This window comes from Globicephala melas, chromosome 1 (genome assembly GCF_963455315.2).
Source record: "Globicephala melas chromosome 1, mGloMel1.2, whole genome shotgun sequence".
Classification (NCBI taxonomy): domain Eukaryota; kingdom Metazoa; phylum Chordata; class Mammalia; order Artiodactyla; family Delphinidae; genus Globicephala; species Globicephala melas.
Genome location: NC_083314.1, coordinates 105,836,623 through 105,851,432, shown reverse-complemented (window position 1 = coordinate 105,851,432; position 14,810 = coordinate 105,836,623). Strand labels below are relative to the sequence as shown.

Sequence of the window (14,810 nt, the reverse complement as noted above, 5' to 3'; positions counted from 1 at the left end):
CTGAACAGTTAACTGAAGTATGAGTAGGGACAGAATCATCTTGTCAATGTTCACTGGTCTTACTATGGTATCGGAGAAAGGACACTTGGCTTGAGGCCACAAAATCCGATTTCTACTCCTGGTTCCCCACTAAATGATTCTGGAGCAGGGAGCTTCTCTGAGCCTCGGCTTCTCCTCTGTGGAGAAGGAGTAAACTACCGTCCTGCCTGATTTCAGCTTGTCTTGACACCCCAGGGAGACAACTTGTGAAGGAACCTCAGACATTGGAAAGCCTTTTGCAAATGTAACGAAATGACACTATGGACTAATGGTCTTGTGGGAAGTCCTTCAAAGGCAGGAACCTGCCTCAGTCATTAAATCACCCCCCACCACCACCACCTAACAAAGTTCTTACACACGGAAAGGCTACGACATTTGCCATTCAGGGATTTTCAAACATCCCCACTAACATTGTGGATCTGGAATATCTTCATGACAGACTCTTTTCCATTGGCTGTAAGCAAAATGTCCTTTCCTTTTCTTACTCGAGATCCAGAGGTCTTTTGTGAAATGAGTGCCTTGTGTGAACCCTTCTGGGATGTTAAAATCGTGACCCTTGACATGGCCTCAACTCGTGAGGACCAGCAATGACTGCATATCCTTGACCTCCTCTCCATTCTTGGCCTCCCAATTAATTCTTTTCCAGGGCCTTTGTATTCAAGTCCACACAAGGCCCTTAAACACATACTAAATTCTGCAGAATCTCTGCAAATGAGATCTTATTCCCTGAAAGCGCCTGTGTGATTGGTCCCCTATGTAATGAAGGAGCTTTTATATTTTTAGTTTTCTTCCCATACAACAAACACTATTAATAACATTGTACTTTCTCCAGAGATGATATGGATTAGACCAAATGGAAAGTTACCATGGCTACCACAGTGTTATTTTTGGTATGAGAAATTCCTGCCAAGGGAAGTAGCATCATGGTCAAGAATCGGAGCTCTATTTCCGCTTTGCTATCAGGCAATCAATCCCAATTTAACTTTGAAGCTCTAATTGCAACAGAAACTAATTATGGGCCGCAAGACCTGAAACCCCTAATTAAAGTGGGAGTCAATAAAGTGATGCAGCGTTACCACTGGGGCAACACTGGCAGGATGAGGGATTTGAGCACAGGTACGTTTTCTTTCCCAGGTAACTAAGCAAAACCAGACAGGGAAACATATCCCAAGAGTCAGAGGGAAAGCCTGAGCTGCGTTGGAAGGCTTCAGGTTCTGGTGAGTGAGCAGGTCAGGTCTTCTCTCTGTGCTATGAAGATGCAACATACTAGGGTGGGATAGGAAGCCCAGGGGGGAAGGAGGGTGTTTCCACCGACGGTCAACCACCAAGAGTGGCTGTGGTGGGGAGGCCGAAGGATGGTTAGGTCAGACCAACCCCATGTGTTACTGTGGCCTTTCTGTGCAGGCCCTGGAGAAAATAACTGCAGAGGCGCAGTGGTCTCAAAACAGAATCTCATCACGCAGACCCAGATATTTACGGGCTGTTTCCTCAGATACCAAATGGTGAGTTGCACTCTTCTGAATTAGCAGAAGTTGGCTTATGCGAGGACTTCTATTAGAGTGTACATCTACTGCCAGTCCCTGCAGGGCATGATTCCCTTCGGGACCTCCCCGTCTATCTCCGACAGCTTTAAAATACTGTTAATGGCATGACTTCATCTGCCCCACTCTAGAACGATCCATATTTAGGCCAGAAACCACATGCTCCTCACGTCACCCCACTGGGCTCCAGGTTAGAAAGGGGCTCTTAAATCAGGGAGGAAACACTCTTAACCTACGATTACTCACTCTCCTCCAAATTCCTTGACAAAGAGACAAAAATGAACTTGGCGGAACGGTTAGAAAGCTATTCTGAACGCTCCAAAAGGGCAGTAAAATTAGAAGAAGCCTCTCCTCTTCATATTCACTGTCTATTTTTCTACAAAGGGCTCTTTCTCCCTGTAACAGGGTCTCCTATGAAATTTTCCTGTTGTAGCTCTTTCAATGGCACCAAATAAGTCAGTCCCTTAGGAGAGGGAGCTCTGCTGTCAGGGTGGGAAGAATTCCTTGAGAGCTTTCTGATTCCTATTTCCCATGAATAAATGAGGTCCTTAGTCATGCTGGGGCCGACAGGATTTTTCCAAGGCAGACAAGCCCCCAGATCAGTGACAGCGTATACTAAATGCAATTCTTAGTTGTTGTCACAGGTGGGCCACAGAACAGAGGCTTCGTCTTGATTTAGTCCAATGAGGTTCTTTGAATATTTTCATCAAAATAAATAGTGTATTGACATATTACCTTTGGTATTGATGTCTTGTAACAAAGGTTAAGAATGGGAGCATTCTTTAAATTAAAAAAGAAAAAAGACAGTTCTGAATACGGAAACGTTTTGGAACGTGACTGCAATTTGAAAGGAGATATTTGGTGGGTTCTGTACTTATATACGTTACTGACATAATGGAACAGCAGGGTATGTGGAGAGAGGGGCTCAGCCTTCATTACAAACAAGGGGGGAGAGAGAGAGAGAGAGAGAGAAAGAGAGGGAGAGAGAGAAAAGAAAAATAGTATTGAGCTACCTTGGTATAAAATTTCAGCCCAAGGAAACGGAAAGTCTCTTGAAAAACAGAGCTTCATCCTAAAGCACAGACAAGGAGCTCCCTTCTGTGTGTCCCGATTCTGCTTCCAGAGGAGACGCACCACTAGGGGCTTATGAAGATCCATACGTCAAAGTCAGCACCTCTGTTTTTACAGCCAGCGGGCTGCAAACTTTTCTAGTGCTTTCAAGGCCCCCCAAAGAATTTTAGATGTACCTTATCTCACACCTACCTTTACTCCAAGGAAAGACTTGCGGTGATAGAAGCAGCACAGAGCAGCCGAGAGGGCGTGGAAAGCATTGCATTCCTTAGGCATCTTTCAGTCTTCAGTCCCTGGACCACACACTTTCTTTAGGGTTAAAGGAGAGGGGGCTTGAGGCGTGAGAGCTCCAGTCCCGCTGCAGCAGCTGTGCCGCTCCAGCCCGTGGGCCGCAGGGGAGTGAGAGGCTCCTTCTCCCCGGCCGGGCTGGGACTTTCCCTCTCCGCTGAAGCCAATACGATCCACTCGCTCAATTCTGGCAGGCGGCTGTCCAGCCTGCCATGCACACAGTGCCAGAAATCCTCATGTGACCAGACTCACTTTCTGTTGAAATTCTAACCTCTTTTAGAAGAGGCTTGGGGCTTTAGCTGTCCCCTCAATTTAGAGACCCATCAGAAATCATTATCCCCCCAGGCAACCTTTCCTCCCCAGGGCTGAAGTCACCAGGCAATCTGCTCCTAGAGGCTCTGTCTGTTTGCTTGTCGCCCCAGCACCTAGGAGTTCAAGAAGCACACATCACACCACCTTGTGATGAGACAGAGGCTCCTTTGAGAAAAGGACCCAAAGGCGAACTGGGTGTGACTTTCCCCTAGGAGCAATCCTAGAAGTCCCGAGAAACCTAGGCAGGATCCCCATCCCACTCTCTCAGCCACCCCCAGAACTGTTTATTTTTAATTAGGATGCTCCTGGCAGCCAGTTTGCAGCTGATAACGTTGGCATAGCCATCACTATTGGCAAAGCACTGTTGCCCTTAGGTGTTTAATTAGCAAGTCTGTCAGCTAACACCCTGAGCGGCGGCCGTCCCCACCTGGCTGTGCAGCCTGTTGGGAGGATGGGGGACAGGCTACGTACCCTCTTTTGACCCAACTGTTTGTCCCACTCTCCTCCTTCACTTTAGACGCTTCACTGTAATTGCCCATCCCGCCTAACCCAGATCCAGCATGCGAACCTCACGTCCAACGCCACCAAGCGCCACCAAGCGATCCTCCAGCGCTAAGAGACCTTTACCCCTACCAAGAGCCTCCCGACACCTTAGGGAAAAGGAATTGCTTTTCTTCTTTCATTCCAGTCAGGGTGGATTCTCAACAATTCTGTTTTTTTTTTTTTTTTAATTTTTAATCAAACCCAGGTTTCTGCCTGGAGCGCTTCCTCTCCTACCGTTCCAAATATTAACTTTCTGTGGCTTCGGCCACTCAAAAATGGAATGTGTCCTGAAGCTTTCTAAAACTTCACACAGGCAGAAACTTGTAATGAGGAAGAAACAGAACCTATTCAGTCCAGAAAGGAACAACACCAGATGAGGCATGAGGGAGGTATGAGAAATATCCAACAGGATTAGTGTCAAATCCTCAGGAGGCCTCGGCCTTTGGACTAGGTCAAGTCAGCCTGTAAAAATAGCGAACTGTTTGTTCAATGCCTAGTGTGTGGCTTCTGTGCTTAAATGAAGGCTCTGGAGAGTGGTAGATCTCACACTCACCTCAAGGGGCAGAGGCTCAGCCTAATAAACACCTCTAACGTGCGGATGGAGCTACAAAGGGCCTGTCATCACAGGAACAACCGGGGAGGCTGACTTCCTTTCTGCTTCCTCAACTGGCTCCCCACCCCCCATGATTCTGGGGCCCAGATGTGCAACCCTGGGTCCTGGGAAGTCTACCTGAGACCTTGGAAGCAAGCACCAAGGGTGGTAGAATTCACGGGGTTTTTGAGCTGGAGGGGCCCTTGGAGATGGTCCAGTTGGTGGGTCAATACTGTCCCCCAAGGTCCATGAACGGGACCCATGAGGAAGCATTTTCTCTGTTTGCCCTCATTTCCATTAGATGGGGTTCAAAGAGTAAGTCCACGTGAGCAGCCAGGGCCCACGGCCCCAGGAGTTTTATGGGGATGACTCATCAATCAGGCCAATAGCCACCAGGTAAGGGGCCCAGTTTGCACCTGTTGTTCCCCTTTGACAGGAAGTGACAAGCTCTGTCAGAATAAGAAACTCCCGGGACTTCCCTGGTGGCACAGTGGTTAAGAATCCGCCTGCCAATGCAGGGGACACGGGTTCGAGCCCTGGTCCAGGAAGATCTCACACGCTATGGAGCAGCTAAGCCCCTGCGCCACAACTACTGAGCCTGTGCTCTAGAGCCTGAGAGCTACAACTACTGAGCCCGCGTGCCTAGAGCCTGTGCTCCGCGACAAGAGAAGCCACCGCAATGAGAAGCCCGCGCACGACAACAAAGAGTAGCCCCCAACCGCCGCAACTGGAGAGAAAAGCCCCTGCACAGCAGCGAAGACCCAACGCAGCCAATAAATAAGTAAATAAGAAGAAACTCCCCAAGAGGCTAGCATCCCCAGCTCAGAAAAAGGGAGGGAAGCAACTCCTTAAATCCTGCGCAGAAATTCAGTGAGATTAGTCAGCCAAAGCCTCTGAATTCTGATACCCTACCCACAGAAAGACTGAATGAAGTGCATTCTTGAAAGAAAATATACTTAAAATAACTCAGACATGTAAATTACATAGAATTACGTAGTCAAGTGCTCCAGGGCCAGGTAAAAGCAAAGCAAAAGACAGGTCACTGCAGAATCACAGCTCTTGTCACCTGAGGCTTTCCCTGTTGACTCTAAAAAATGTCTCCATAATGCACGAAGAATTGGTTCTGTCAGGATTAAACAGTGAGCTAATCTTATTAGGTAACTGTTTCCTAAGCACTTTTTATTTTTTTGTTCCACACAAAAAATAATTTCTAAAGCAGCACTCAAAGGTTTTAATCAATTTTCCCCTGAAATGGCCAAGGAGAGAGACTAAAATAACATGTTGTTATTGCCACTAAAGATGATAGTTGCATGAATTCGTAAAGTGCCCTTCACTGACTTATGTTTTTTGATGTCTCCCATCCACACCGATCAACTCCCCCCCATTCTCCCCACAATGATGATTCTATTCTAGTTACAAAGAAACAGAGGACCAGAATGGCGTGTCATGCAGCAGAGGACAGACAAAGGACCAGGAACTCCAGCCTGTGCTTTTGCCAGAACCTGGTATCTGATCACCAAATATGAGATTTTTTAATGTCATATAATTAAACCGGTTACTGACACAGCCCCATGAAAAAGAGTTGTGACCTGGGGTAGGTGGCCACTGTCTGATGATTTGGTACATGTGATCTAGGACCAGTCAAAGTTTGTATTCAGGGCTTTCTAAACACCATGCTTTTCTGGGGACAGGGGTCAGCATCTCTAATGCAACCCCAGGGACTGATGGAGGCGGGGTGGCCCGGAGCAAGCAGCACAGAGCTCTGGGAAAGCGCCGTGCTCTCCAGCGCGCCCTCTGGCCTCCTGGGAGGCTCACTCCTCTGAACCAAGAAATACACCTGTGAGAAAAGCCAAGGCTGCGCAGCCAGGTGAACCCTTGAAGAAAATCCTCGTGACCTCCCGTCAAATGTTGCCCACCCTGTCTGGGAATAGGGTTAAAGCAGACCAGAGGAAGGCCCCTGCACAAGCATTGCCACCAATGCCATTTTTGCCTTGGGCAGCCTTAATATTAACCTGCCCTATTTAGTAACCATGGAAACAGGGGGTGCCTGCCAGTCATATTCCACAGACAAGTGCTTCTTGTTAGCAGCAGCCCTTGGGCTGGGAGGGGCTGAGAGGCACACCGAGTCCCTTTCCGAAAGTGCCACAGTCCGCACTAGAAGCTCAGCCTCCCCGTGAGGTAGACCCTCTCTCCAACACGGCATGGGGTGGGGACGAGGTCTCTGAGGAGGAAGATGTGCCTACCAGGTACCTGCTTTTCCCTGTTTCAGGGAAACCGAGAAAATAAAGCTGCCCACACCTCCACTCCCCTTCCCAGGGCCAGCCCGGAATCAAGGCATCAAGCCTTAAACAACACCAAGGTGCTCTCGGTCACTGTCAAGCAGCCCTGCAGACAGCGACACTGCCCGAGGTGGGCGGCAGGCTTTGATCGGAGGGCACTGATCCAAGGCCACGAGGCCCAGCTGGTCTCTGCCCACAGGGGACACACTCGGAACATGAGTCAAGAGATCAGCACAAGTCTACGTGGTCAAAACAGCTCCACCTTTGGGGCAACTGCTGGGACTCCTCACCTCCCTAGAAAGATCCATCCTTCCTGGCTTTTTGCCTCCACTAAACCCCAGTGATCTGGCTCTTAGTGAACAAAGACAGCTTTAAGGAGCTAGGGAGTAAGACATTCCTCCTGGTGCCCTAGAAGCAGGAAGATTAACCCAGACGGGCCCAGTCCTAAGGATCCGTGGCCGCCTTCCGCAGGCCCTGCTCCCTGAAGAGTGTCCCGCCTGGGGGGCCCTGGGCCACAAAGGGGCACGTTTATCAGCAGCCCTGCTTCCCTGCGTGATTCTGATCACAGTAACCAGGAGGTGAGGTGTTAGGGGAGGAGGTCAGGCATCCGAGCACCTGCCCTCCCATAAAAGCCACAGGGCTCGAGGAGAAGGGCTGGGAAACCGCTGAGGGAGGAGGACGCCGTCAGGAAACAGGTCACCTCCTCCTCACGCGAGACTCAGCAGCTTCACAAGCCGCCAAAGACAATTCAACACATTTTCCTATATGCAAACGCAATTGATTTCCTGCTCCAAAAGGGAATGCAAACTGGACAAGGCGAGAGGAGGGCAGGAAGTGCCGGCTGAGCTCTTAGGGCCGGGTTGTGTGTCGCTGGCGAACACAGAGGGTGCATTTACGAGCCTTTGCTGTACGCCCCTCCTCTCGCTCTGACGGTTCCCCCAGATTCCTCAAGGGGATGAAAGAGTATGGCTGTTAAGTGGTCTCTCTCCGGAAGCGGTATTGATCTGCTTAGCACATAAAGAGAGACCAAGGACAGTATTCACAAACAGATTGCTCCCTACCGAGCCTTCCATCCCCTCCACAAATTTGTTTCTCTAACCGGCTATTAAAATTGTATAACTGATAACATGAAGCAAAATCAGGTGAGCATCCAGCCCTGACTGCTTTCTCGCGCTGCCGCGTACAGTCCCGTCCCGCACATCCCGCCGCCACCACCGCCACCTATTGCCTGATATCACCCCAGAAATCCTATATTATGCAAGCTCAATTTTCTATTTTTAGCATTACGGCCAAATTAAAAGAACATGCACAGGGCGTCATTCCAGCCTCTCCAACAGCAGACTCAGACTTTCTGGCGGCCTCAGCCTTCTTTGAGAGTCTGTGAAAACCACGGACCCTCCTCTCAGAACAAAAGGCACATATTGCAAAGTTTTACATATAATTTCAGGGGATTCCTTGTCTCCTGAAGCCCAGCCTTACACCCGTGGGAGTCTAACTCATCCAAGATGATCCGCCACCCACCTCCCAAGCTTCCTTCCATTCTACACCCGCTGTGCAGGCGACACACCCAGAGCACTCATTTGTTCTCCTGTCATTGTAGCGCCTAGGCTTTCTTTGCTGTACGCTTTTCTCTTTCCCCTTCCAGCAACTAATAGTGACAGCAAAAGCCCCTCAGAGGCCCCTCCCATGCAGAGCACCGCAGAGATGGCCTGAGGGGCATCCGCGAAGCCAGAATGTGCAAAGGCTCACCAACCAGATCCAGCGTGGGCTCCCATCTCGGCTGCCACGGGCTCGCCCCTCTCACAAGCACTTCTGCAAAATGACATCTGCCAAAACGGAGCTGTGAGACACATATCTGCACGTTTCAAGTGCTGCTGGGAGGTGGCAGGGTAGAGGGAGAGCCAGGGTGGGTTCAAGTCTTCATTGTACCACTAGCAAGCTGGGTGACCTTGGGAAATTTCTTAACCTCTCTGGGCCCCAGTTTCCTCCTCCAACTTACTGGGTTTTTGTGAGGATCAACAGAGATAACACATAAAGAGCCTGGCAACACAGAGTCTAGGCACTCAGCAAAAGTGAGCCTCCCTTCCCCTCCAAAGGAAGGGACCACAAAACCTGTTTCTCCGGTCCATTCCTCCTACAGGGCACATGCCCAGCTGCACCCTAAATCTCACCCAAAGGGCAGGCTATGGGACCCACGTCCTGCAAGGAGAGTGTGGACAGCACCACCCTGAGCCACTGACCGACCCCAACTGGTACTGAGGTGACTCCTGAGCCTTGAAAGCCAGGGAACAATGAGGAGGAGTTTAAGAGGTTTCTTTAGCCTTAAAATATCTTCTAGCCTTCAGATTTTAAGACTGTGTATTAAAATTGGTTTGAATCACACTTGCTCAGATACCTAAGATGATCTTCTACTGCAGACTCTCTGTCATTTGGGGAGTTAACAGGCAGCATGTGCGTCCAGAGCATCTGCCCACTCGGCCCTCACCCAAGGGGACTCCTGGGTCCACCTGCAACTACCAAGCTCTCCATGTCCCAGCACTGTCCCAGCTAGTCTGACTAGGGATCCCGTGGCCCCTCCTTTCCCACTGTCCCCACATCAAGTGACCGCAGAGCTGGGCTTCAGCCTATGTCCCACCTGGGTGCCCTGCCTGATGCTCCTCCAACCTTTCCCCCTACCCCCTGCCTGGCTCTCCAGGCTCTTGCCCTGGGACTGGATCTTCCACGTATGTCTAGAGTCCCCAGAAGGGCCACCTCTCATGTGCCTGACTCCTTCATACTTCACCAGTCCATATTACTGGGTACTCTGATGCCAACCATTTATACAATTAGAACTGTGCCTGGGATAGCCCTTGGACGTGCCTGCCTCGCCCAGCTACCTTCTCTGTGTCATCTCTGATTCTGCTTTCTGCCTGCACCTCCTGCTCTCCAGCCCCTAATGGCAGGGATCGCCAGAGTTATAGTGCACTCTTCCAAGGCCACCACACAGCCACCTCCCACCCAGAAAGGGTACCAAAGTTCTGAGTGGATGAAGCAGACTGTGAGGGATGCCTGAGAAGGCAGGAACCCTCGGACAGAGGGCAGGGTAGGCACCAGGTAAGAGGTGGAGCCAGGACTACCTCGACTCATTCCAGCCTTGAAAGCTGTGGCCAAGTGAAAGAGAAAATGATCTTAATGAATCCCTTCTTCTCTGTTTTCAAGCAAATTCCAGCCACCTGAATACAATACTTCAGTGGGAAAATATCATTTTTTCATGGTCATAAACTGATAATGGGTATCATCTGAGGGACATACCAGATAATTATGCATACTGCCCAAAGAGCTATGAGAACCAGTCAGTCTAGGTCAGGAATTCTTAACCTCTGGTGGGATGGGGCTTCCATGAACCACTGGAAATTGTATATCAGCTGCTGTATGAGTACTGTTCACTGAGGTGAGGGGTCCATGGCTTTTACCCAAGAGTCATGTGACATAACAATCCCCACTGATCCAGAAAGACTTTCAGTGGCTCCTAAAGATGCAGCTCCTGAGGGTCTTAACTTGATCTTTTTTCTAGTGGAGAGGGAAGGGCAGAGGATACCCTGGTCATCACAGACATGGGCAAAGACAGATAGCCCCCCTTCCCTTAGTCACCTTGGACACAGTCAGGTCTTGGCAGGGCTGGGGCTGGTAAGAGGAGGAGATAGAGAGCTTTGAGGCAAGCAGTGCCACTTTCCTTCCTGCTGCTTGAGTAGCTTTAAACACCTGCGAGAGGAGGAGAACCCTCTCCCCCAGCTGGCGGAAGAGCCTGTCTGCATGCAATGCTTAGTAAACGCTTAGTGAGACCCTCAGCATCCCCTCCCCAACCACAGACTCCAGGGATGCGGTCCCTCCCATTAGACTTCAGCAGTCACAGACATCGTTCCAGCTCTCAGCCGGGCTCCTCAAAGGAGCCTTCACCACCCCATGTGCAAGGTCCCCAAGAGCCAGCATTTATACAGAGGACTTTTACCAGAGTGTCTATTTAATACTCGTGCTAGGAGACACGTATTATTATCTCTATTTCACATATGAGATCAAAACAGTTCTTAGAGTTAATAATTAAAACGACTGTGAATCAGAGTGGCTGGCTCTATCGCATGTGATCATGGAAGCATGGATACCACCTGGTGGCCTAGAGTACCTTATCTTGTGCAAATCCAGCAGGCAGAATTATAGCTGCCGCAAAAACCCTCTCCCTCCGACCGAGTGACAGATATTTTTGGCAACATAGACAGCTGGTCTCTGAAATATCCCTGGTCAGAAGTTCTCAACATTACTGATGGGAAAGGGCAGGACATGTACAGATGGATACTGAGGCCAGAATCTGAGAAAAGCCAGGAGGCAGCAAAGCCCCATCACACAGCTGATAAATGGAGGGCTAAGGGACAGACCGTCTTTGTCGTATATGAAGATGTCAGCTGGGCCCATTTCTCTACAGGAAAAGGCCGAATCAGAGGGTGAGCTGCACGGGAAGGACTGTACTGATTACCAGCTCCTTTCTTCACTTCCTAAGGCCGTCAACTGCTAAGCCCAATGCCACCTCAGAAGTGACATCCAGGCAGTCAGCATTCATGCGGGTAATAGGTTCCTTCTGTCAGTGGCTCAAAGGACAGTACAATCCCTGGCCTTACATGTACACCCAGAGGAGTGGGAAGGCAGGGGAAGGAAGGGAGAGTTACCAGGGAGGCAGCAAGAACTCATCTGGATCGTTCTTGAGGATCAACACACCTGCCTCAGGGTTAGGCCACTTGTGACAACAGATGCAGGAATTTTTCCAAAGTCAAACTAGAAATCAAGGGGAATTCACAGCCCCTCTGCACCACCTCCTCACCTCCCACCTATAATTTCTCTGTAACAGTAGGGGAATCTGGGGATCTGCCTCCCAATTAAACTGGGAGGCAATGGATATCCAGCATATAAATAAACCAGGAGGGAGATAAGCTAGAGAAAGGTGAGTATATGACTTGAAAAGATCAAAACAAAAATATCTCTGTAAAACCTAGCATGCATATGCCAACATGCGCCAGCATTTTATATATGTACCCTGAGTAGACAGAGACAATTAGAAACATAGCCTAATAGATTCTCATCCTAAAAATTCAGGGAGAAAAATGATGTAAATAGCAGATAGTGGTTATTACATTTAAAACCTTTACCCCAGGGCATGTGTATTCATGCTTATAATGGTTGTGAAATCCAATCAGAATACTGAACACCTAATGGTCCAGGAGTGGCCATGTGACCTAAGTTAGACCAATCAGAGTCCTTCCTTGGGATTTTTCAAACCAGAGCAGAGGTAGAGGTCCCCTTTTCCCTTTGGACCATAAGCTTTAAGATTATAAGCTTAGAATAGCCAACAGCCATGTGCCCCCAACTACATGGAGAAGTTGATCTGAGAGAATGCAGTCAACATGCTGAGAGAAGCAGATGCAAGGGCTGAGAGTCCAGACGTGTTTTCCTTCCTGAGAACAGTCATCGACCCAGGCCACTCCGCCCCTGCCCTTCCCAGTGATAAATTTCCTAGCTCACATCATCAGTTTGAGAGTTTACAGGTTCACCTTATCATTGTGAGATTAGGTAAACGCTTGAGAGTGAAATATAACACACTGTGTTGGGCTCTGCTAGAGTTCACCTGTATAAGACACGATCCCTAAATCTGGAAATGCTAAAAAGGAGCCAATATAAACTGATGCTACACGAAAACACGTATGATACATGCCCATTAATAACAGGGTGATACACTCATGTTGCAGGGATGGGTGGATATTAATAGTGTTTCATAGCCTACTCCAAGGGCACTCCTTTATAGAACTGGGTTGTCTTGAGTTCTCAAGGATAAAGCAGACATGAATTTGCCTGTAGGAAAAGGGAGAGGGATTCACAGAGTTAGAATGTTCTGTGCCACTGAGTACAGGTGTAAGTTTTGCTCCCACAACCAGCATCCCGCCTAGGCTACAGGAAACTACTAATAAATGGCTCTCTCAATCCTGCTTATACAGGCAACAGCAGCATCTTATGTTCCTGGAGAACATTTCCAAAGGCTATTCTGTTTTGTAGAAAGCCAGAGGACCTGATTCAGAGGCAAAGGCTCAGACATTCCCTTACAAAGGAGAACTTCACCAGGTACGATGGATTACCTGGGAGGGCAACTCTCATGACTCCTAGATCAAAAGAAAGGAAATTTGCATCACTTCCAAATTATATTTACATCTTCCCAAATTTGTTCCCTATGTAGTCCTTAGGTGGGCACGGCCTGGAAGGAGCCACGGATCCCTGGTTCTCAGCCTGTGTGGCCCTATGGGGCATCCTTCACCCATTGCTCTTGTTCTATTCATCCCAGTGAGGAGCCTCAGCCCCAAACCTGTCTTCCAGCATCCAGCTACTGAAGCACTAATTAAAATGATGTGTCCTTGTCTGGTGGCCTCAGGACCCAGGCCTCAGTCATCATCTTCACTCCAATGCCCAGTACAATACCAGAACATTTGAAGATAGCACAGGGATTCTCAATCTCGATCCACAAACACCTTAGAAGATGCACAGTAAGCGTGTGTGCATATTTGTAGAGACAGGTTTCTTATTCATCATATTTGCAAAAAGATAGGGGACCACCCCCTAGACAGTTAAGAACCACAGAAGCATGAGACGTGAATTGCCACGTGGGGGTTGCTGTCCTCACTGGTGAACCCACCTTGCCGTCCCTGTGGCTGGATTAGGGCTGGTTCCCACTTCATCACTTAGAAGCACTTTACTCTTTTAAACTGTGACCTACCCGGGTTCCCAAACGGGAAGAGGCTACCAAGACACAGTAATTCCCAACGTCCACCACCTGCTCTGAGTGAGCAACCGTAGAATGCTCTGCAAACTGGGAGAGAAGAGGATACGGCACTGTTCTGCTTAGGCTCCTGCCAGTAAAGACCATGGGAAGACAGAGAGGAGGAGACTGGACCACGATGGACACAACTGGACCACACAGCTCCTTTCAAAAAGCACCCACCTGGGCCTCTGAAAAATAAGGATCCAGTTGGAGACTGGTGGCCACAGGAAACAGTCCATCAGCTTTATCATTTCTTCTGTACAAAAAGCTCTTTTGAGAGTGTGAATGGGGGCTTTATGTAGTAAGTTCTCATCCACGAGCTAATAAATATGTGAAATAGCCTCTCAGACCAGGTTCTTACAGCCTGGACACTGAGGTCATTCAAGGAACAATTAGATGCCATCTGGAGAGAGCTGGAACTCGAAGGGCCAAGAGGCATGCTCTGGTTCCCAGGGTCTGACACATCCTTATCTTCACTGACAGAAAGGATGAATGGAGTCAGCTAGCTAATCCATGCTGGGAGCAGAGAATGGGCAAATACACAGCAATTAACAAAAGCTTAAGGATCAGGGGAATGTTGAGATCAGCCTGCCCCAAGCAAATATACCCCTCGACTGCATTCACACATCCAAGCTGAGCATCTCTGCCATAAACCCGGCATTGACCTCACCAAGCTCTGGGCTTTCATGGTTTTCACATAAAGCAATTAGAGCAGAACAGCAACTGCTGTGGCCCAGCTCTTTACAGTATATAATGAGCAAGGACTTGATCGTGTGAAATAGATTTAGTACTTACCGAGGCTTTACAATCCACTCGATTGTAAAGAACAGGCAGACAATTGTGAACCCTTATTTCTGGGATAGACCCTCAATTTTTTCTTAGTTTTAAATGAAAATGGATGTCTCTTCTCTATTAATAATCAGTATTTTAAATGTAAATGCTATTGTTGGGCACGCTGGGTTTTTTCTTAGCTAGAGAAAAAATATGTATTTAGATAAACAGACAGTGATTATTTGTATTCGTGTTTCTGCAGCTTCATAACAGCTCTTTAGTAGCAGGAGACCCTCTAGGACGGCAGTGCTCAGTGTGGTCTGCGGGCCCACGGGAGCCTTTCAGGGAGTCCGTGAAGTTAACAGTATTTTTGTAATGATACTGAGAGCTTTTTTTGCCTTTTTCACTGGGTTGACATTTATGCTGATGGAGCAAAAGCAATGATGGGTAAAACTACAGGGACTGTAGCAGCAAGCATGGGGGAGGCACCAAACTGGATAAGTAGTCACTGCATTTCTTGACCACCATGCTTTTTAAATTTA

The 14,810-nt window shown here is 48.7% G+C and overlaps 1 protein-coding gene across 9 annotated transcripts in view; it reads right to left on the bottom strand.

The window, feature by feature from the left end:
- The window catches only part of BCAR3 (BCAR3 adaptor protein, NSP family member), a 206,437-nt gene that overhangs the window by 49,075 nt on the left and 142,552 nt on the right, over positions 1-14,810 (bottom strand). The window contains exon 1 of one of the 9 annotated variants that reach the window (XM_060302650.2): positions 2,844-3,300. The exons of 6 other annotated variants lie outside the window; for them this stretch is intronic. In XM_060302650.2, coding sequence (XP_060158633.1) covers positions 2,844-2,927 — 84 coding nt within the window. In that variant the 5' untranslated portion in view covers positions 2,928-3,300. Of the gene's footprint in view, positions 1-2,843; positions 3,301-14,810 lie in introns of those variants that run through there. 2 more of the 9 variants (XM_060302647.2, XM_060302649.2) reach the window with 2 other exon arrangements.